A 22855-nucleotide genomic window follows, 5' to 3' on the forward strand; every position below is an offset into this window, starting at 1 on the left:
TACCCTATAATGTATGGGAGGCACAAGTAGCTTATGTAAGTATCATTCCTAAAGGCCTTTTTATATCTTAGAATTTTCTTAAACTTTTGTTTCAGCTTGAAATGTTTCAAAGTTTAACCTGTATGTGGGAGTAAATCCATTTTTGTGGAAAGTTATAGCAAAAGTTTCTGTGAACAATAACAAGGGAGTAAAATTTATTATTTGTGTCATTTTTCTCTCATGCATATATTTATGCAGTTAATTACTAAAACTTACAAAAACTTAAGATGTGTTTTAAATAAAAAATTAAGATGTGTTTTATTTCCCTTTTGACAGCTCAAGCTAAACTTTTTAAAAATAAATTACTGTTAGTTCTCTAATTCTTTGTGGGATATCTGGTCTGTGCACTATGTCCCACCGTACCTCATAATCCTGTTTGTAGCAAAGTGCTGTAGTGTAGCTGATTCAAGAGCACATGTCTGTCACACCAGGCTTTATTCTCTCTACTGCTATTTAAAGCTGCCCTTGTTCTACATGCAGATATGCTGCAAGTATTTAAAAGTAAACAGATACATATTTCCAGATAGCCTAAATTATGCACATTTATTATTCAAGCTTTTCTTTATTTTACTTAAGTTTACAACAGATAACCATTATATTGACTAGATAGCAGCTTTAACTACTTCTGTTTGAGTAGCTGCTAATCAGTGTCAAGCTATATTCTAGGGTCAGGTTGCACTAATCTTTACTTACATTATAATTCAAGTATTAATATGTTGTTACTAATGCATTTAGCAACTTTATAGTATTGTGGTTTGTTTGTTTTTTTAATTTGAGTTTTGTAACTGGTGTTAGTTAGTAAAATAAAGGTCCAGAGGAAGAACTCTTCATCCAGTACAATTTTTTTGAGGATTCTTACCTCATTCTTTCCTACCCTCTGGTGCAAGTGGAATGCAAGCAGGCCCCAATCAGTTGGGCACTTAAGATATTCTTTAAGCTTTATTGTTTAAAGTTAAGCATGTGTCTTGCCAATTTAGGTTCTTAAACTGTATGCTGTGTGCAGCTGGGTTTGCAGAAGCCAGTCACATTCCCGAGTAGTTTCACTGCAGAATTCTGTAAGACAGTTATGCCCTGAAGTTCAAGTGAAGGCTAGGGTTATTGTGCTCTCCCTGCAGAGTTTGCCTGTGTCAGATATGCTAGAGTCTTCATTCTGAATACAGAATCCAAATGTTAGTCCAAATCAAATATATATATTTGCATCTTTTGATGCTTATTTCACTGAGGACCACCAGTTAGATAGTTGGTTCTGTCTTTCTATTTTTCTGTTAATTCTGGGGATAGAAAGGTATCAATCTTTCTTTTCTGATACTGTCTTCATACATGTAAGTGGAATTGCCAACTGCTAGACAATATATTTTTCTTTTAATGGAAGAACAAATGAATATGTGGGTTCCTTTTGTCAGTCTGTCTCACTTGCTTTGAAATGTCAACATCCCTGAAGCCTAATATACTGGCTAAAGAAAAACCTTTCCAGCAATCTTGTGTTTAAAATCTTCTTTTAAGAGAATGTGTTGGATGGTCCCTGTGGTTGGTTGGATAGCCCTGTGCTGTGGCCAGCAAAATAGTCTATATGCTAGCATACTGAACTGGTTACTCTTTTTTATGTATAACAAATTAGGAAACTTTGTAAAGCAACAAGTTTCAGGAGCTGAGCAACAGTTGCTGGTTATTCTTGTTTTTAATCCCTGGGTGTGCTACTATCTGCTCTACTGTGGAAAAGATGCATGGTAGGAAAGCCAAGAAGGTAACAGTGAACAACTACCTTGCAAAGAAACAAGGGATACTGCTAGTAATACACTTGTGTAAACATCTTGCTTTAAGTACCCACTGATTTTAGTAGACTTGCACAGGTGTAGTAGAACTGAGGCAAAAGGGATATAAGTTCACTTGTGAGACTCCTCTCTCAAGTCTGGTGAGAAGACTTTTCTACCTAACTTACTTATGGAGGCCTCTAGTGTAGGAAGGGTATTAAAGGAGCTAATTGGAGATGTGTAAGCCTTCAAGTTAACCTTGTACTTCCTTCTGTAAATATAACATTGCATTTTGAATCTGCTCTGCATCACAATGAGTTAACATACTATCACACTGAATGTGGTTGAACAGACCATTCCATTGTCACTAGAAAGTGTCTGTGCAAAAATAGCGGTAGGTTGCGCTTGTTTTTAGAATGTGAAGAACTAAGACAAGGCAGTGACGCTCAAATCTGATGACTAAGGTATCTGGCAGTCCTCACAGTGCTGTGCTATAAATCCCCAGTGGACAGCCTACATCTTAAAATAAGCAGCCCTGGAATTCAAACTAGACTGCTGCGGACAAAATAGATGTGATGTTTTCTGAACTACAGGAGAATGAGTATGCCAATGAAGAGGAAACAGTGACAACTTTGTGTTGCATATCTATCTAAATAGACTCTGTCCAGATTAGACAGCTGAGCAAACTTGATTGCAAGATCTTCCCTCTCAAATCAAGTGCAAGTACAGAAACTGTTGTCTAAACTATTAGACTTGAAAATGAGAGGGTGATCAGAAATTAAATTCTTCTGTGAGAGATTTAAACCTTAAAATCGGGGAAGATCCACTGATTTTTAGCTTCAGGGTAAAGAAAATAAGTTGCAGAAAACTGTAACCCTGTGTGAATGTAGAAACTTGTAATGTGCAGTTATGAATAATCAAAGTTTACATGTTCAAAGAAACGAAAAGCTGTATGACAGGGAGAGACCTAACAGTGACACATAGTTTACACAGGATATAAATCTCAAATCTGTTTCAGGATCAGAAGTCTATGTCATGCAGAGAGTCAGAGCAGTAGACCAGAGAAGTGAACATATGCATACATTTATTTTGTGTTTACTAAGCTGATTTCTCAGCTGTCAGCACATATGATGTGTTAGTTCAGGTTATAAAATACACATTAGATGATGCTTTATTTTCTTAAAATTCAGATTTCGGCAATCTAGCACCATATGTGTTTATTCTGCCTCTTCCTTGAGATTTGAATTGCAGAGTTCCTCATGGTGAGGTCTTTCTATTTTGAGATTTTGATTTTACAATAAAGCATGCCACGATGATTCAGGGACAGCTTTCATAGGTCACATTCTCTATAACACAATGATATTTCTAGCCTTTTGGTAATTTCTTTGCTTAAAAAAAATTTGCAACTATCAGAAAGTATTCCAGTTCAGTTATCAAATTTATGGAAAAATTGTTCAGCAGATTTAAATCTTGAAAGAAGATTTATCACTATTCCAGAGTATCAAAGCTATATAATATTTCCTAATACTCTTGAGTTATTTAATGTACCTGTGTCTATGGATCACAGGAAATAAATTATATTTAAATTCCTTTCTTAGGTATATTTGATTTTTACTTGGAGAGGCTAAAATGATTACTTATGCACAAGCATTTTGTGCTGTCTTTGCTGGATGAGAGCATTCAAGGTGCTTGGTTTTGCTGTTTTATAATATAAGAGCAGTAGCCATATTGTTTTGTTTTATACATCATTAAACCTGTGGTACTCAGCAGATAAAATAACTTTATGGACAAAGTCAGTATCTTGAAGGTCTGAAAATAACCAAATTATTATAAACATTCCAGAAATTGCTATTATTTCTTTCCAAAGTATGTGAAAAATGTCTTGAGGATGATAAGGTTATTTTGGGCAAGTTCATCTTTTTCCGGATGACAAATATTGCAAATCAGTACATCTCAGTTTTCAGGTGGGTTTTATTGCTTATGTATATAAACTTAATGGATTGTACTATTCAATTTTTATATGCATTCTCTACTCATTTATATTTAAGCATGAAGAATTTATTACTGTCATCTGTACACATTCAGCTTTTAATTAGCTGGACTCCTTTTGTCTTAAGAATAACATCAAAGTAATAAATACAGAACACAGAGTGAATGAAGACCATCTTGTATTTTGTATAATGATGATCAGGTGAGCATTCAGTGTCTTGGAAAATGGGCCTTTGTATACCTGTGTGAGAGTATTGTAGTAGAAGACTTTTATGTGGACCTTGAAGATTATAGCTGTACTTGGAAACAATTATGAAAGCTCTGCTGAGTCAACTTTTACTGAGGAAGTAAGATTTGGCCTTCTATTTGCACAAAACCAGAAGATTATTCTCTGCATGAAAACTAGTAAGCTTTTTGTTAAGGATGTAATTTGAAGGCTCAGCAGTTAGCTCAGCCAAATCTTACCTTGAAATAGGTCTGTGAGTACTAGGAGGAGGGTGAAATTGCAAATACTAAGTCCTTGGTGCTGTCCTATACTCCGTTTTCCTCAGTTGTTCCTTTCCATTAGACTACTGCTTCAGTTGGCGAGTTTCCTAGTCCAGTACTGGTGAGCAGAAGCTGTATGTTCACAATGGGGGCCTACTTGAGGTGTGAGCACATACTGACAGCTAGGCTGGATGATTGTACAGCACTGGAGTGTCTTTTTGTGGGTTTGGTGGGAGTGGGAGGAGTGTTGTTTTGTTTTTTTTTTTAAAGGAATCTGTCGCTTCAGTTTGCATCAGAGTGGTCCCAACAAAGAACCATGAGACATGCTAACATACTGGTAGATTTGATTAGATATTTTCAAAAAACCCTGACCTGAAATATATTTTTATGCTGAAGTCAATAACAGCTTTGTTTATATGCAGTGAGGTGAGATTCCTCCAGCTATAGGCACTTTCTTGAACCCAGATATTTGTGTTACTGGAGAATGTAAACACATAATTTAACAATAACTGTTAAATTCAGAATGATCTGTGTGGACACCCTGCTCCATTATTGACTTGCCTTTTTTTAACCTGTAGCTGTATGACCCAGTCATCAGAAGGTGCTATCTGAAGGTTGGGATTGTTTTCTTTTCATAAAAAACCACATAAAGTAAAAGTCACTGCTTTCTAGGTGCATCCTGTAAGACTTCATGTGATACATTAGTAGCTACTTGGCAGGACTGATGATTTTTTTAATGAATATTCAGTCAACACTCTCAGAGTTATGACTATTTCTAAATGTAAATAAAGCTGCTTTTGGATGCTTCAGTAAGTGGTGACAAACCACTGTGCCTCTTGTGACTAACTAGAAGACTGTGACACATTCTCTTGAAACTGAATTATGTAGTAATTCATGCTTCTGTGCTCTCTGAACTTGATTATTGTAATTCCTTTCTCTAGGCATGAAGCCACACATCTAAGGGCCCTGATTAGCACACAACACAGTGACTGTCTGTGTGGTAGCCTGGCAGAATACTGGGACCCTGCTACTCTTGGGGCACCCTGACTTTTCATAAGTGGATTCCTTTACAATGTTTTTTCCTCTTCAGAGTCTATCAAGTCTCTCTCACCTGTCTTCCTGCTTGTGGTGTATTACTGCACTGATGTTTCACTGAAGTGGGAGGGCTGGGGAGAATAGGAAGCCATGGCTAAACTATAGAACTAAATTCCTTAACTCCCAGTGGGTTCTTTGCCAGTGGGTAAGTGCTTTCCTTTTTTAACCTCTGCACGTAAGTGCCAAATACACTTGAGAACTCATGCCATGTTTCATTCAGGGTTGGAGGAAAGATAACATGTAAACAGTTTTCAGAATTTTAAAACATTATGTGAAGGTGAATGTTTCCCAACTGAATGCTAAAAAGTTAATTTATGTGCAGTTCCATCTCAAAGGTCAGATTTTTCTCTGAGAGTTTAGAGGGTTAGTTTTGTGGTCTGTCTTACCACATGAACCTACCAGAGCAAAGACAAATAAATATTCTAGATTAGTACTCTGTGAATAAATGTGGAAGTAGTTTTGTTCTGGTTTGGGTTTTTTTAACTTGCTTAGTTTCAAATAGATACTTGTTTGCAAAATCTTGTAAAGCTAGGATTTTTTTTTAATACCCTTAATCTAACTTTAAAACCACGTATGCATCTTAAGGCACTACAACCAAGAGTCTTGATGGCAGTTACTGTTGTCAGTATCATGTCTGAAACTCTACTTCATCCTCTTTACAAATATAAATGAACCCAAAATAACTCCCTGGCTTCTCACATAAGTAAAATATATTTGAAGTTCACATACTCGCTAGTATTCCTTTCCTGAAGGTATTAGACTGCGTAAGAACCAGGGATGAGTGTATGAGCAGTTGCAGCCGCTGGTGGGTGAGTTCCTCTTGCAGCTGTTCATTCCAGGAGTCTCGTTGTGCTGCTGTCTCTTCTTTTTTTCATGTTCTTGTGTCCAAGAATGTTCTCCTGGTACTTGCATGGTATGTACTTCAGCTGTAACTTAATTTCCACTCTAGCGTTTTCATAATCGTGTGCTCTCTGCACAGCGTGGGTATTGATAAGCACCTGCTTGGCTAATGGTATTTTAGGGTCTTGGCGTGGTGGTGGCCAGAAAGTTGGAAATAGCTGACAAGGCTGTTTTGTTTTCTTTGGGGAGGCTGTGCTTTGTATGCACATATCACTTGCCAAAGGTATTATTTCACTCAGCATTACCAACCTTTTTTCCATCATTTTTTTTGTCATAACGTGCCAGTTTTGTGCCTTCTTTTGTAGTAGTGAGAATTTTCTTTGAGTGAAAACAGAGATATTCCATATTCAACTAACATGTTAGGTGACAGTTTTAGGCCCATATTAGAAGACTTGGAATTATGACTTCTTTAGCAAATATAGATGTATTCAAAATCTTATTATCTTTAGAGCTTCACGTAATCTGTAGCAGGCTGAATGCAAACTTTAGAGAGGAATCTCTGATTCTGTAGTATTCTGGGCTGGAAACTCTATGGTTCCTTCATTTACACCAATTATTTTTTTACATATATGCAGAATAAATTTTAGTTAAATATCATTATTCCCATTTATATGTAATCAGTGACATAGCCCAGTGTTAAATACTTCAGTGTCAGTTTGGGGATATATTGTTGTCATTAAGCTATAAACTCACATATAACACCAACAGCACAGAAATTATCAGACAGTATCCAAAGACTTTGAGTCTTCAGTCCATGGTATAGTTGGGACTTCCCTGTGAGGGTGGTGGAGACCACCTTGGATTGTGACTAAGTTGATATATGAGACTACTTGACAGCTGCATTTTGTGTACATAAGCATTGGGTCCTTACCTTAACATCTTCATTAAAGCCATCAGTAAGATCTTTATAAGTATGGCCTACGCTTTACTCTTGTAGGAGTTTGTAATTTGCATTGCTACTTGTGAATATAGCTGTTTACTTCTCATGAAGTAAGTGCTGCATGTTGCCTACAGACTGGGAGGATCAGAAAATGGCACTTGAACCAGGTTCCTGAGGGCTTTTCTGGCTGTGAGATGTAGAAACTTTTGTTTTAATTGCAAATCTATTATGGAAAACAACTTAGCCAAAAGGAGAGGTTCAGTAGAAAAATCTGCAAGCAGGCTATACATCCTTGTACATCCTATGTTTAACAGTACTATTGCAGTTTCAGCAACTGCTTCTCTGAAAAAGTTATATTAGAAAAGCATTTCATGTAATATTAGAAGGGGATTAATGCAAATTATGAGCTAGAAATAAGGAAACATCACGTTACCCATCTGCTCTTACCAGACCAAGCAAATGCTTTACAAACCACAGTTTGGTTTTCTGTTCCAGCTCTTCAGATTCCAGTATGTGATTGTTTCTCAACCAGCTTGGATGCTGCTGTACTTTTCCTCTTGATTTTAAGAGGTCAAAAGAAAGAACAAACTATTAAGAATGATCTGAAAAAATCAGAGATGCTAATATGAATATTGGTGGTGTGATTACAAGTAGGAATCTGCCTAACTCAATCTAGTAAAATCTTTGTCCAAACTTTTAATAATTTTTTCCTCTCAGTGGATAGTTTCAAAGACAGAAATTTATTGTTATGTGCAATTTTTGAGCTGTCATTCCAAGTCCATAACTAATAAAACCGTAACAACCACTGAAATAATAGTAAAGTTATGTGGATTTGTAGCATTTCAATTGATGAGTAAACCATTCCAGTATACTGGCATTTGGCCATTTTGCTGTGTAACAGTGTTTATGAAGTATTGCCGTAGCAACAGATCTGGATGACATTGGGTAGCTGGTTGCTGGTGACTGTTGGAAATAAAACAGACTTTTAGAAACACATGTGTAATGTCTGAAGGTAAAGTAACCCAAAATAAATGCCTGTGCTCTACTGAGAGTGTAGTATGGGGTACATAAAGCCAAAGTCTGACTTACTGACTTGTGAATTTAATCCTTCTGTGAAAGTGTTTCTGTATGGTGAAAACGAAGCCATGCATGCTAGTAATATGTGCAACAGTTGAAATCTGAGAATAAAATAAAGGAAAACTGAGAGAAACTGTATTGCAGATTATTTTAAGCAAAAAATATCAGTTACTTTAAATGCTTTAAGAATTCTAGTACTATAGGAAATACTTCAGGATGTGTTATTTCAGTGGAAAAGCTTTTTGGGGAAAGAGGATACAGTGAAGATTAAAAACTTCACTTGTACTCCTGAAGAACCAGCAAATGAAAAAAGGCATGAGAAGTAGAAGATGAAATTCATTCAAGTGAAGCTGAAACCTGTTTTTTATTAATGGACTTTTATTTAGAACATTATTTCTTGGTTACTAAAGCATTGAGCATTTGTTATATAACATAGCCAAGTTAAAAACTTAACAGAGGGTTTAGATCAATATAGCAAAGTAATATCTTTAGATAGATCTTCAGAAGTCTACCAAAGAAAAGGCCAAACCCCTGGGGAAATATTTTTTCTTCTCTCTGTTCATTGCAGATAATGTTTGTAAGTCCACTTTAAAGACAGAAAAAACCTTTATATATGTTAGTGGGTCATAGGAGAATTTACTCTCATAGTATTACAATGTCGTACCTTCCAACTGAAGTACTACATTGAAGTATACATGAAACGCACTTTCAAGACTTAAATGGAACTTTCTGATAGTCTAATAATCAGTTTTTTGGTTGTTGTTTTTTAATTTTATTTTAAAGATAAAAATACAGACATTACCGTAAAGGATAATACAGATGATTTCTGCCTTCGAGATACATTAAGCATTGCATCAACAGACTCCTTTGTTTCCACAGCTGAGGTAAGACTCTTAAAGATTGCTTCTTTAAAGATTCATTGATCTATTTGAACAGTGAACAGAAGAATCTTATTTTTTTGTTAATTATTGTAAGCAGAGTGTATTTCTCTTATGGGGAAAAAAAGGCGGTTTCCTTGCTTAGTTGTAACCAGCTTCCTAGGAATTCTAGTAATTTTAAATTTTTTTTGTGCGTTGGCAGAATGTTTCCCCAACTCCTTCTAAAAAGAAGTTGCTTTTGAAAAATATATCGGATTTTCATGAGTGAAGAATCACCATCAGTTGAGGCTATAGTAGTTCCTTTCACCATGAATTGCATTTTTCTATTCTCTTTTCCCCCCCCCCCCCCCCTATTCCCTTACTCTAATATAAAGATGTATGAAGAAGACTGTCATTTTTGGAGCTGGGTTTTTTTGGAGAGGAAATTATTAGAAATTGACAGCTACCTATTGTAGTACATCCCATGCACAATATAATACACTTCATCTAACTTTCCCTAATCTTCTTGGATAAGACCACAAAGATTACATAAAGAAATAATCTTTGGATAACAGGGCATTGTCTATTAGCTGAAATCTGCTGCAGTTCCCTTGAAGTATCTGAAAGAATTTTATATACAGCGACACCCTTATTTGAGTGAGGAGTATCTCCTTTTACGGTCTCTCAGGAGCTGAAGTGATCTTGAATAGTACTCTTCTCCAAATTACAGGAAAGGCAATTGGTCTCAATAGATACGTTCTGTGTTAGATATTGCTATCATATATGCACTACAACCGAGCTACTAAACTCACAGTTGTAAAAAGGGAGAGAATTTGCAATTATCATTTTGACTGCCTATTGTTCAGCTTCTTTTCCATAACACCAATTGCATTGGTTTAGTAATTCACATTAAATTGTGATTACCTTGATTTAGTACTTCACATTAAGTTGTGATGGTATGCCTAGCATTCATTGCTAACTAAGATTGTGTCTATGGAGACTGGTTACTCTTTCCTGTAAATTAGACAAGACCAAAATTCAAGCTTGCTTCAACTCTGTCAGCTCTGAAGAGGAGCTGTAAACCATTATAGTATGTACACTTCATTTTTTTCTTCTCCCCAATGAACTTTCCTAGTGTTTTTGCAAATATGTGAAGAGGGAATAGTCCATTATGCTCATCTGTGTTGCTTGGCTTAAAAAAAAAAAAAAAAAAGACACCAAAAAACCCACAATGTATCACCTCAGTGGAATAACCAACCTATCCTGAAGCCAAGTTGTCTCAGTATTTGGGAAAGAAATATTTGAGTCCAAATTGGCAACAGAATTGTCTTTACATATCCTGAAAATATTCTTCACATTTTGATACCTCAAAGCCACTTCTGTCAACTCTTTCTTCCAGAACAAATTTATGAAGACCTTCTCTTTCCAGTTGTTCTAGCCAATAGAACAAGCTCTCCAATCTCCTTTCTCAGATTTAATGAAGAATCTGTTAAAATTCTCAGCTGATAGGAGTCTTGAAGATTAACAAAGCCATAAACAACTTGACGTTTGGTGTTCAAACTGGAACACCATCAAAATTCTGGATTAAATATCAGACACTAGGCTTAAACTACAGGGTCAGTTAGCTCTCTCCTAGTAGCTACTGGGGCATCACCGTGTGGTGCAGGTAAAATAAAACTGTGAATTGATCTTCTCTTAAGAATAGTGTTACCTTAATGTAAGGTTTTGTCCACCCTCTGGGGGAAAAATGCTTTAAATTTGTACTGCAAATAACTATGGTAATGAGAAGGAGTAATAACTACTTTCCAGTGTATTTCAGCTATTAGTATAGAATAGTAACACTTTGATGTAACTGGATTAGAATTGACATACCAGATTTTTTTATTCTAGATATGATGATGTCAGGTAGCTGCTTCTTGCTTACCTACTTCTTTCATTTTTTTAATTCTTGCACTTGTAAAAAAGTGGAATGTTTTAGGCTAAGAAGTCTGAGGCTTTTCCAGCTTTGGATTTGTCTCAGCTAATGGGCAAATAGGCAGTTGTTCTTTCATCCTGTGCTACCCGATTGCAGTTACAATTTCAGTAACTATCCTAAACTGTGTGCTGATACAAATGTTTAGCAAGTTTTTAAATCTGAAATTCGTATATGTGTGTATCCTGCTGTGTGATTTTTATTCCCTGCCCCTCTTCACCGGAATCATTAGTAATTTCATCTGCCAGGAAATTACAAAGTAACATCATTTTTTGTGGTCACATCATGCTACAAGCTGTATGTTGACAGTTATTCATCTTCTACATTGCATCCTGTCCCAAAGAGCAGGACTAAGTATTTTGTGTGACTCTAGTTTCAGAGACTGGAAGCTATTTTCATGTTTCAGTGCTGACACACAGTCGAGTCAGATTTAGTTCACTGCCCTTAGGAGAGACAACAGCAAAGATACAGGGAATTCTGAAATAAGACATAGATAGATGTTTTGATGGAAATTGATAGGGATACTGCTTAGGAGGCAACAAAGATGTTGTGCTGTATTATATTAGGACAAAACATAGGAAAATGGCTTTCAAGAAAAGAACTGTACAAAACTGGGACAGTTGGCAGAGTTTAAATCACATGCCCTTTTGATGAGCTCTACAGGATAGCAGTAGGGTATGCCAGAACTTCATCTTGGCTATGGCTGATAATCAAGAGGATGCTGAGGATCATGCATTTGACAACTTCTCATACAGTATTGTGCCAGTCTGGACACCTACAATACACAGGTGCCTGGATCCTTACGAAGATGATTTAGACAGACAGTTGCCATCCCCAAGCCCAGACAGACTTCTGTTCCTAAACACACACAGGCTTTCAGAAGCACTGCAGAAGGGATAGTAAGCACAACCATTTGCCTTAAGTTAATGATAGTATATACTGTGATAAATAAAGGTATTTTCTTCCCCATTTGAGACCGTCTGCCATCAGCTTGTGTTTAGTATCCTTTTCATATTCTTGCTATCTCACCTACTGAGTGATCAAAATAGCTACCACCTTTGGCAAGAATACAGTAGTGAGTGTGCCAGATAAAGGTCTCCACCCTCTCTTTCCTGGCTTCTTTTCCATCTTTCCAATAGAAGCTCTTTCCTGCTCTCCCTGACAGTGAGCTTCATTGCTGCCTCTTTTTTGTCAGTGCACATGCATTTATCATGTCTTATTTTCATATCTTGACTAGAACTGAATCTGTAGTTCTATTATCAAATACACTTTGCTTGCTTTATTAAAATGTTGACTTAGTCCAAAGCTTAGGAGATTTTTTTACACTTGTGAATAAAGCCTTAGCTGCTCTTTTTTAATCAGTAATTTCTGTAAGAAGGTTGTCTTTTTCTCAGTTCGAATCTATGAAAACAAAGCAGTGCAGGAAGGAACAGGCTTTGACAACAGGGAAAGAACACCAGTTTCTGTATGCCTGTAATTATTTGTATATGGCATCCAAACCTTCAGAGTGACTGAAATTGAGTTTTAGATTGAGAAAATGCTCAAAAAGAGCCCTGTCACTGAAAGGTAGGGTTACCTTTTTCCTGGTTTCCAGATAGATATTTTATTCCTTTCCTGAAATACGGAATACCAGAGGGAATAATGTTGACAAGTAACAGTAAGGTGTATTCCTACAGCATTTATAAGTGGGATGTTAGGTTTGGGGTTTTTTTCCTGTTTCACCACAAAAATCAGAGAGGTGCCTTCCTGTGTTCTGACTGCCTTCAGACGTGTGACGATAATCACTGCTAATCTGATGATCTTCTCAGGCCATATTGTTCTCATCCTGGTCACTTCACCCATGTTCATGTCATCAGTCCAGTTTGATGTAGACTATTGTCTTACCTCAAAAACAAATATAGTATAGCAGTCCTGTAGACTAGCATGCCCTGGGTAGCAAATTATAAGGAGCTCCCTATTCTGACAACTTTAATGTGTGCCTCATATTTATAGTCTTAAAACATGGAGAAAGAGAGGAAATAATTAATGGCTGAAGTCTTTCATTCTGCTAACAGTAATACTATTTCTTTGAAGAACCTGTACCTGAAGTACTACTAACCTCTGCCTACTACTTTGGGCAAACTCAGAAGATTTCATGGTGTCCAGTGAAGCACATTATCCAGTAATAAAACTTCTCTATTCATATTACCATCAGAAGCTTTCCACCTCCCAATAAATGTCAGTGGTGTTGTAGGCAATGGGAAAGTTCTGTTCCACTTTGAAACACTTCCTGTTCCTATGTCTTTTCTAATAAATTCCTCAAACTTCATGCTTCATTTGTGTTGGGTTTTTTGTGGCTTTTCTTTCCATTATTTGCCTTACACATCCTAGTAGATGTAGCCCCAGTTAAAAAGATTCCATTGTGGGGAAAAGTTTTCCATGTGGCAATGAAGAGTAGTCAATGGGAGCCAGATTCCGTTGATTCCTTCCAAGGACAACTGTGGTTGCTTACTGTGTGGCTATGAATAGGAAAACTTAGGCCAACAAGTCATTGAATGGTGCTCTAAAAGCTTTAAAAATAATAATTAAAAAATCTGGGGTTGATCCTTGTCCTCTAACAGAAACCTTAGCTATGTATGATATTTGCATAGAGTATTAAATGTTTTCACTTCTAGGACAAGGAGGAGTTTCGTCTAATAGCCAGTGTGTTCCTATATACTGACTGCTAATACTATACAGTTTTTAATTCTTAGGAAATATATGTAAGATTTGTTACAAATCCCATATATTAGCACTGAACTAATTTTTGTACCATAATACCTCCATGTAGGTATTATGTAGGCAAAAACCTATATACCAGACACAGAACGTAGCCTTGGGATTATTCTGCTCGGCAAGGAGTAGTACTACCACTGATGCACACAACACAGTGCATTCACATTCGTCATTATGCTTAAAAGTAATAAAGTTGCAACAATTATTCTGATAAAATCATATTCTGAATGTGTGTTTTCTTCAAAGAAAATGTATCAGGTGTTTTATAATATATACGAGTAAGTATAGAAGGAGTTCCTGAAAATACATGAACTTCTTTCCTGTTTTCTTCCAGATATTAGGAAGAATGTACCACTTTATCATTTCAGTTTGTTAAAGTACCATCTCAAATGTTTTAGTTGGTAATCACCATCACATCTTCTGACTCCCAAAACATGTTTCACGCTCATCCTGCAGCTACTTACATCTTTAAAAAAAAATATTTTAAAAGATAAAAATATCCAGAGGAAGAGATCATCATCAACCTTTTTAATATAGGATAAGCACAGTTTCTCAGAATTTAAGGAATGCTGACTGTGCCAGTAAATTGACCTTTTTATTAGGGGAAGCAAGCAAGAATTCTTAAAAGGTCTAGCATTTTTTATTTTTGTTACGTTCATGCAGGTGATTATTTTGGTAGTCAACAAGGTCTTGCTGCGCAGTTGAGAATTTTTTCTATCTATTAAAACACAACTTGGTGGTGGCAAATAAGAGTACTGAGTCAGTACATTAGACTGAAGCAGTCAGGGAATCCCAGGCTTAAAAACTACTGCAAGTTCTAGAGGTTTGATGCTCTACAACAAGAGTTTCAGCATCTCTTTACTAGCAGATGCAGCCTTAAAGCTGATCTGTGTAGAGAAAACCGATTAGCATCTGAACAAAAATAATCCATGGTGTAATCTTCAGAGGCTGCTTTGCAGCACTGTGTGTAGAAACACCAGTTATCACTACAAGCTTTGGAGTTTTGAAGGTGTGTATATATTATTTCAGCATAATGATGTTAGGTATCCAGTGCAGGTCATCATAAATGTCCAGTGCAGTGGTCATCAACAACAATGGATAGAAGTAAAGCATTACAAGATTAGATTGCTGCTATAGGGTGATTCATCTTTTTATCTCTTCTTTGTCTGCATTTTCATATTCTTCTTCATGTAACTCCACATGACACTGAGGAAATAGCAGACATTTAGGGGCTGGCATGTCAGGTCCATCATCACAGGCCTCTGCATTACAACTGCCAGCACTTTTGGCAGCTGTGCATGGAGTACTTTTTCATCCTCAGTGGTCTGTTAAGGGTTTCAAAATGGCAGTGGCTATGCAAAAACTGTTCATATGGAGTGGCAAGAAAGGACTTGAGCTTTCAAGAGTCCAACTTGTGATGTCAAGATGTGGGGTGCTGGGGCCTTCTGCTAACTTCTGATAAATACCGAACCACTGTTGAGGAAAAATACATGGTGCATAGGGGTACGTAGTGGGGTAAAAAGCAGGTGTACTTGAATACATATCATAAATGCATGCCAATCACATAAGGTAGTTACAGTGAACCATTTCATTTAAAACTAACCTTTCTCTCCGCTTTTTTCCTCAAAGGTAACAAGTCTTTGGACTTTTACAACAAAGAATTAGTTTTCCTTTTGATGTCAGCCCGAGTTCTTATCTAGAAAATGTTCTATACTCTGCATGTTAAACATTGTATATGATTTGTCCATTTTTCTAATAGCTGAACTCTGCTATGTTAGAAACGTGGATGCGTGTTCAGAGCATCTTCCCCTAATTTTATTTTGAACCAGGATGTTTACATAGGCAAGCTTTCACTTATTTAATCTCAAAAAGAATGGCCATTACTGAATCTTTGCAAGACCATTTAAAATATAATACCGTATGTTACATATATATACATATTTGTATTGTTTACATCTGCTTATAAAATATTTATATATAAATATATTTTTAAATACTAGAAAGCATCAAAAGAAAATCCATGATGACTCCAGGAGCATTACGATGCAGCATCAGAGCTTGTCTGGAAATCACCTTTTCTAGTTAAACTTAGAGGTCATTTTAGTTTCTGGTTTTCAGTTTGTTTTGGTTTTTTCTCCTCTCTTCTTTTTGCATGCTAAGAGAAGTCAGTGATAGAGGAATTTGCACCCCCTTTCCAAATGTTGGTTGGAACTGACTCCAATCTGTAATCAAAACCATCTTCTCAGTGGAAGAATACCCTTCTCTCCTGCTTAGTAGCTGGTTGATTAAACTGCTTTCTTCATTTGAGCTCAATAATATGCATTACAACAGTAACACAGCAATTTTATTTCATCTGCTAGCATGAGAGGAAGTTTAAAAAAAACCGGGCTTAATATTATCAAGGGCCTCACCCAACTCCCAGATTTGATGCTAATTTTTTCTATATCAGATTCTATGCTAATCTGTAACCACAAAGGCTATGATCTGGCATCTTCACGTGTTAAAGATATTACCATCTCAGGCTTGCTGGCAGCAGATGGCGATTACCTGCATCTACCTGTAGAAATCACATGAGTCCTAATTCACATGAGTCAGTCAGTTTGCCTAAGTATCTGAAGAAGGTGATTTGCCTGAAGTTCACTAGAGAAAACTAATATAATCCCTTTTACCACAGAAATTATAACCTCCAGGAGAGGGGTTGCTGTTTACAAAGTGCATATGTGTTCACAACCCATTTCTTCTCATGCGTTGCAAATGAAATAAAGTAAATGGAATGTTTTATGGCTTCAGTAATAGCTGGATCAGGTAAGAAATAAATTGGTATACTTGTTTGTGTTCTATTTTGGTCGTTATTTTGGAAAATATGTATATATTGTTCCACAGCTAATACTTTCTTAATCAAAATATAGAAAACCAAATTCTGGAGTAAAGATTTTTCACTTTTTCTTGTGCATACCTGTTCTAACTATTACACTATATATACATGTGTGTGTATGTGTCTGTATGTGTATTGATTTCTTTCAGATGAAAGAAATAAATATATTCCTGTTTCTTCCAGTTGGTTATATTATTCCTTCTTATATATTTTCAATTCAAAGCTGTGTGGCTTCCTTTGTTTAATAAGAACACAAATTTTTAGGTGGGGTTTTTGAATTGTCAGATACAAAACACAGTTTGGTGCTATGATTAATACTGTTAAATTTTGGTCTTAATAGCTGTAAATCTTTTTTAGGAAGTCAGCGTATTCTACTCTGTTCTTCCAAGCAAAACAGCTGATAAACAAATACATACTTTTAAAATGGAAATACTTTCAAGCTAGATGAATTCTGAAAGTGTACATTGCTCACAACATTTTGTTGACCTTAAAACTTTTATTTCTTTACTTATTCCCTATCGTCTTGTCATTTGAGTCTCAATTCGAGAACTATAGAAATCTGTATAGGAATAGAGAATTTTTTAAAATTTTTTAACTCAAAAAAATCAATTTAAAATGGAACCTGACAATTTTATGAACTTAATTATATGTATTTGCTTACAGTAAAAGAATACTGGTATGAGTGATTCAAATCATCAGTGTAAGTTCCAACAAATATATACTATCTAAACAGTATGTGATGCTTGTCAGAACACCAACCCCGTACTGAAATCTCTTACTGATCATCTTATTGGTGTGCTTTAATGTTTACATGAACAAAAATAGGTATTGGCACATGATAATATTCTTCCCTTTAGCAGGCAAGTCTTCTTGGCCAAACTATGGTTGCTGTAATTGGCTCAACTAAAGTCTGTGGAGAAGACACAGTGGAAGCATAGTTCTTAATGTTGTTATGAAGGCTCATACCAGCACTTGCCTGTATGTCTTCAGTGGCAGGAAAAGCTTTTCAGCATATATTTACTTAAAAATTTGAATGGAAGTTTAACATAAAGTTATATTTTAATATGATTTTTTAAAATTATCTAAGATATAGGGTAACTAATTTTATATAGTTCAATTACTGTGAGAATTATTTTCTAAAGATGTTTCTAGGCTCTGTTTTTATAGCCTAGAAGCACATGTTTGTTTCCCCCACGCAAGATATTAAAAAAAAGAAAAAATTGATTGAAAAAAAAGTTAGAATTCATTTTCTGGTCATTAACTAAACCAAAGGATGTGTAAGCCTCTGATTTTTTTTTTTTTTTTTCTGGATCATTAATAATATGATGTAATGTTTGTCGTGGAAATTGTAGCTAGCCATTGTTTTGTGGATTAAATATGATACCCTGTAAACAAGAGTTCTCTATGTTATTCATGTGCTTTGATTTCTTAATCTGTTTTGGGGGTTTTTTTCTCTAAAAATGTCTATGAGTTCACGTTAATTTATGTAATAACCACAAAATTAAAACTGCAGATAATTAAAATTTTTGGGAGCTGGTAGTAAAATGCTGGATGCTCATACTTCATACAATATGCTTTGGTAACGAGCAGACATTTACCAGCAAAACAAAAACAAGGGTGGGAGGATGTTACTATTTCCAGCTTCCTAAAGATTTGCATGATGCAATCATTCTGTACTCTGTATCCTGACATTTTTTTTTAACAGCTTTGAGACCCTTTAGATTTAACTAGGCAAATTAAAAAACTTAACTAGGCAAATTAAAAACAAAACTAAGCTGCCTCCATTGTATTAATTAAACATTTGAAACTTGAAACCTGAAACTGTAGCTTTCAGATTTTAAAAGCTAGAAAGTAAGTCTTGTTAATAGTGTGGTGTTTCTCTTCTGTTTACTAGTTGAGTGTTGTGCCTTTGTTTTAAGCAGATGCAGAAAAGGATACATCTTTCAGTAGAATATGAGGAAAACTGCTTTAATTTGGTTTATCTTTACAAAAATTATGTTAGCGAGTTCTTTAATTAACTTAAAAGAAAATATTTTTCAGCTTACGGAGCACAGAGAGATTCGTAATACGTATGGTCTAGATTCCCTTTGCCATTGCCCATTGTATGAAGAAGCTATGCACCTAGCAGAAGAAGGCAAAATTTATTCACGAGTGTTAAGGTACTGATTTATTTCTACTTAATTATTTCCAAGAAAAGCAAGAATTGAAGTTAAATATTCTATATAGAACTATTTTTTAGAAGCTACTTGTACTAGTTGTTTTTTCTAGGAATTAGACTTAGGTGAATTTTCTTGTGCTTTTTTTAATGGTCTTTGAAAACTTTTCTATTTTTTATAGGACTGAAATGTTTGAATGCCTAGGAGACAGTGACTTCCTTGCTAAGCTTCATTGTATTCGACAAGCTTTTCAGGTAAATAGTAAGGAGAGTGATTGCCTGGTTAAGCCTAAAGTATGTGTCATTGAAACTATCAATGCTCTACCTGTGCAAGCATTTTCATAGCATGTTCTGTAATTAAATATTTCGTTGTTGCTTTTACATTTCTGTAATTTGAAAATGGGACATATTTGCAGAGGAGTCCCAATTTTGTGATTAGCTTTGGAACCTTTGCACTGAAAGCTTATTAGGAACTTGCCTACTATACTAGTGGTTATAACTATGTTAAATTTGATTGAAGTGTTTAAGGTCACTTAGTATAACCTGTGAATGAATATGTCTATATTTTCTGAAACCTTTTCTAGGTAATTCTTTCAGAAACAGCAAACAGAGTATTTCTTGCTGAAAGTGGAAGAAAAATTTTGTCTGCTTTAATTGTGAGAGCACGAAAGGTAAAAGCCTTTTTTAACTAATGTTTTACTGTTAATGTAACTTCTACCAGAATTCACTTTGCACTGTAAATAAACCATCTCTCTTGTTATGTTTGCTTGATACTCATTGCTTTTACTTTACAGAATCCAAAGAAATTTGAAGATGTCTTTGATGAAATGATACATTTTTTGGAACGAACGGATCACTGGGATAATACTGAAATGGAACTTGCTGCTAGAGGAGTGAGTCTGAATTTCTGAAAAGTGCTTTTACCCTTAATTATGCAAACTGTAGCATCTAAAAATAAATTTTTACAGTTCAGAACTGTGGGAAAGGCAACTCTTTTTTTGTTTACACTGCTGATTTAGAGAAATGGCATCCTCCACTGCAGTTTAGTACCAGAAAGCACATAATATTTTTTTTAACTTCTCCTTTACTGACAAAGTGTCTTTAATAGTCATTAAAAACAATTACACATCTGCATGTTAATACAGAGTTAGAATATGGTGCATGCTGAATTCCACTGCTGAAAGAGAAACTAGGTTACTTAGACCATGTTCTGATTTAATATAGGTGAAAAACCTGAATTTTTATGATGTTGTTCTGGACTTCATATTAATGGATTCATTTGAAGATTTAGAAAATCCACCAATATCTATACAGAATGTAGTAAATAACCGCTGGCTAAATTCCTCTTTTAAAGAAACAGTAAGTATTTATGTGTAATTTTCATAATCGTTATTCTGTAGTACATTACAATAAGTAAATATAACATTGGTGTCAGCATTCTGATATAAAACTTCTGTATATGCTGAAACTGTTCTTCCAGTGATCTGTGCTTTGTATTTTTAAAGCACAATATAAAAACAAGAATAAATCAAACTGCAGGATAAAGACAGTGTGTATTTCCTTGATAACAGCATTTTGAAGCAAAGAAACTACATCGTCCATCGCTGTAAAATCTAACTCAGCTTCCAGTACAACTGAATATGTACCTGAAATATTCCTCAGAAAAAATAAACAGATTTTATTACCAGGTTTTTCAAGATAGCAATTAAAAAAGCTACAAGCCCGGGCCCAAAATATATGGAATGATTGAATGTATTGGAGAAAATACTTTAACTTGTTTGTCCTGCAAAAATGAGTTTTCTCTGAGGAAGCAGAATTTTAGAAGGGAAGTTTCTGTTAGCCACATCTTAGATATTAGATACAGATTTTTGTTCATATACCAGAGTTTTAGCAATAAGGCACAAAGTTGCAAGCAAACAAAAGTAAGTAAATATAATACAGGCATTCAAATGTTGATAACATTTCAACTTTTTCAGATGTGCCTGTTTATTTGTGAGATAGATCTCATCCCTCTGCTACAGACATAAAGGCTACTGCCATGGTCAGCTGGTAGAGATACTACTGTCATTTCTTTCATTTATATCTATAAACTGCCAGTTTTCCTTTTATTTTTGTCTTTCAATTGAAATATTCCCTCTAGAGGGAAAAAAAAAAAAAAAAGGTAACCTGCACATATTTATTTTTGTAGTTATGTGATAACATTCTGTTTTGTGAGTAGTAAATGATCTTGCAGTACTGAAGGAGAATTAGATGAAGATAGTTACAGGCTATGAGGGGAAAAAGCCTAGTACTGATATTGGTATATTGTATTTCACAGGTCCATATTTGGACAAAACTCCCTAGCTGAATCTGAAGCTATTGCAGGAATGTTTTTGCTAAAATGAAAAAGGACATTTCAATGTGTTCACATACTACTTAATATCTAAAATAGTTACTTATGTCTGAGCACACACTTTGGTATATAAGAGTGGTCCATATAAGAGTGGTCCTCAGTTAAACCCAGTGAATGCTGCTAACTGTTGCAACTGTAAAATCAGTCAAGGATGCCAAATCACATTTGAATTAAACTAAAGAAAATGTTGCAAAGTTAGATCTGAAAATAACAAATATGAACTACATATAAAACTAGTTATTTGTATCAGCTGATATTTTATAGTCTTAAACATAGTGTTATCACATTGAAACTGAAGAAAATATATACCCCCAAAATACAGAAATACAGTATTCTGCAGATCACTTCTTTTGAGATAAAAACTGATTTCTCTTATAGTGAAGTTACAGAGGATTTGGGGCTTTTTTTTTTTTTTTTTTTTTTTTTTTTACATTTAGGCTGTGGCTTCAAGCTGTTGGTCAGTACTGAAGCAGAAAAGACAGCAAATGAAGGTAAGCCACCTAAGTTGCCTTGCAAATTATGTGGACCAAAATTACTGATCAGCTCCTAAGAATTTGAAGTTCTGTTTGTAGGTTTGGCAAAACAAATTACAGATCAACCCATAATCCTGTAATCATGTTAGTTTAGACAAGAGGCTGCTAATTGTAGAATTTTAGCTCATGGGGCCCTAACACCAGTTTTTTAGCAAAAAGTCTTAGCTGAAGTATTTTTCAACCAAGTTTAGGTCCCTTCAGCAGTGGTGACAGTAATTTCTCTGACTTATGGCCCCACACATGTACCTCGGATTTTTGCGGACCAAGGTCATTAATCTTGTATCTCACCTGCTTACGCTACGTCTCCCTGCATCATCTCCACACCTAAATAAAATTCAGTCCTGTCCCTTTACCTACCTGAAGTACTATCTTCCTTGCCAGTGACAGGAACTCTATTGCAGCCTCCCTCAGCCCCCTTCCACATCCTGAGCTCTCAGTGAAGGAACTCTGCAGGTTTCGAAGTAGAACTCCTCTGCGCCAGCAGCTCCTTACTTCGACCTTTGGAGGATTTTACTAGACCTAGGAGGCAAATGCCCCACCTCTGTGATAGCCAGTCCAACAGCAGAGTTGAGGCTTGCTGCAGGACATCCCTAGTCATTAGAAGTGGTTTTGCCTACATCAGGTGAGGAATCTCTGCTCAGGTGATTGGCACTGACACCTTTCTCTGATTCTAAGAATAGCTATTTACGTGACTCCTAACTGCTAAAGACGTATTTAATCATAAAAAAAGTAGCTTCAAGTGGCAGTTGGTATTTTGTAAAAGGTCCTCAGCTACCATTATGTCTTAAGATATGAGATGTTGCATCCCTTTATGTGTGTATATATATATTATATTTTATATGAATAGATCTTTTCTACACTAGTTTTATATAAAGGGATTATATCTCCAAAATAGATGTCATAGTAACCTATTATCTTCATCATTATTGCACTGCACAACTACCTTACTCTGTAGTTCCTTTGTATACCAAAGGCTCAATATTTTAAGTTTGTAAATGTGTGAGTAACTTTACTCCTTGGGCCTAGTTCATCAGTGCTGCTGGAGTCATTCAGAAGTGGATAAAGTTAAGCACCATGGAAGTCTTTGTAAGGGAGAGAAC

At 35.6% G+C, this 22855-nt stretch overlaps 1 protein-coding gene across 1 annotated transcript in view; it reads left to right on the forward strand.

Annotated features, from left to right (window-relative positions):
* The window catches only part of MIGA1 (mitoguardin 1), a 44572-nt gene that overhangs the window by 17299 nt on the left and 4418 nt on the right, over positions 1 to 22855 (forward strand). The window contains exons 7-13 of the mRNA XM_074876355.1: positions 9001 to 9101; positions 18716 to 18834; positions 19013 to 19085; positions 19415 to 19501; positions 19625 to 19723; positions 20055 to 20189; positions 21660 to 21713. Of these exons, the coding sequence (XP_074732456.1) occupies positions 9001 to 9101; positions 18716 to 18834; positions 19013 to 19085; positions 19415 to 19501; positions 19625 to 19723; positions 20055 to 20189; positions 21660 to 21713 (668 nt within the window). The remainder of the gene's footprint in view (positions 1 to 9000; positions 9102 to 18715; positions 18835 to 19012; positions 19086 to 19414; positions 19502 to 19624; positions 19724 to 20054; positions 20190 to 21659; positions 21714 to 22855) is intronic.

Source organism: Strix uralensis, chromosome 8 (genome assembly GCF_047716275.1).
Source record: "Strix uralensis isolate ZFMK-TIS-50842 chromosome 8, bStrUra1, whole genome shotgun sequence".
NCBI lineage: Eukaryota > Metazoa > Chordata > Aves > Strigiformes > Strigidae > Strix > Strix uralensis.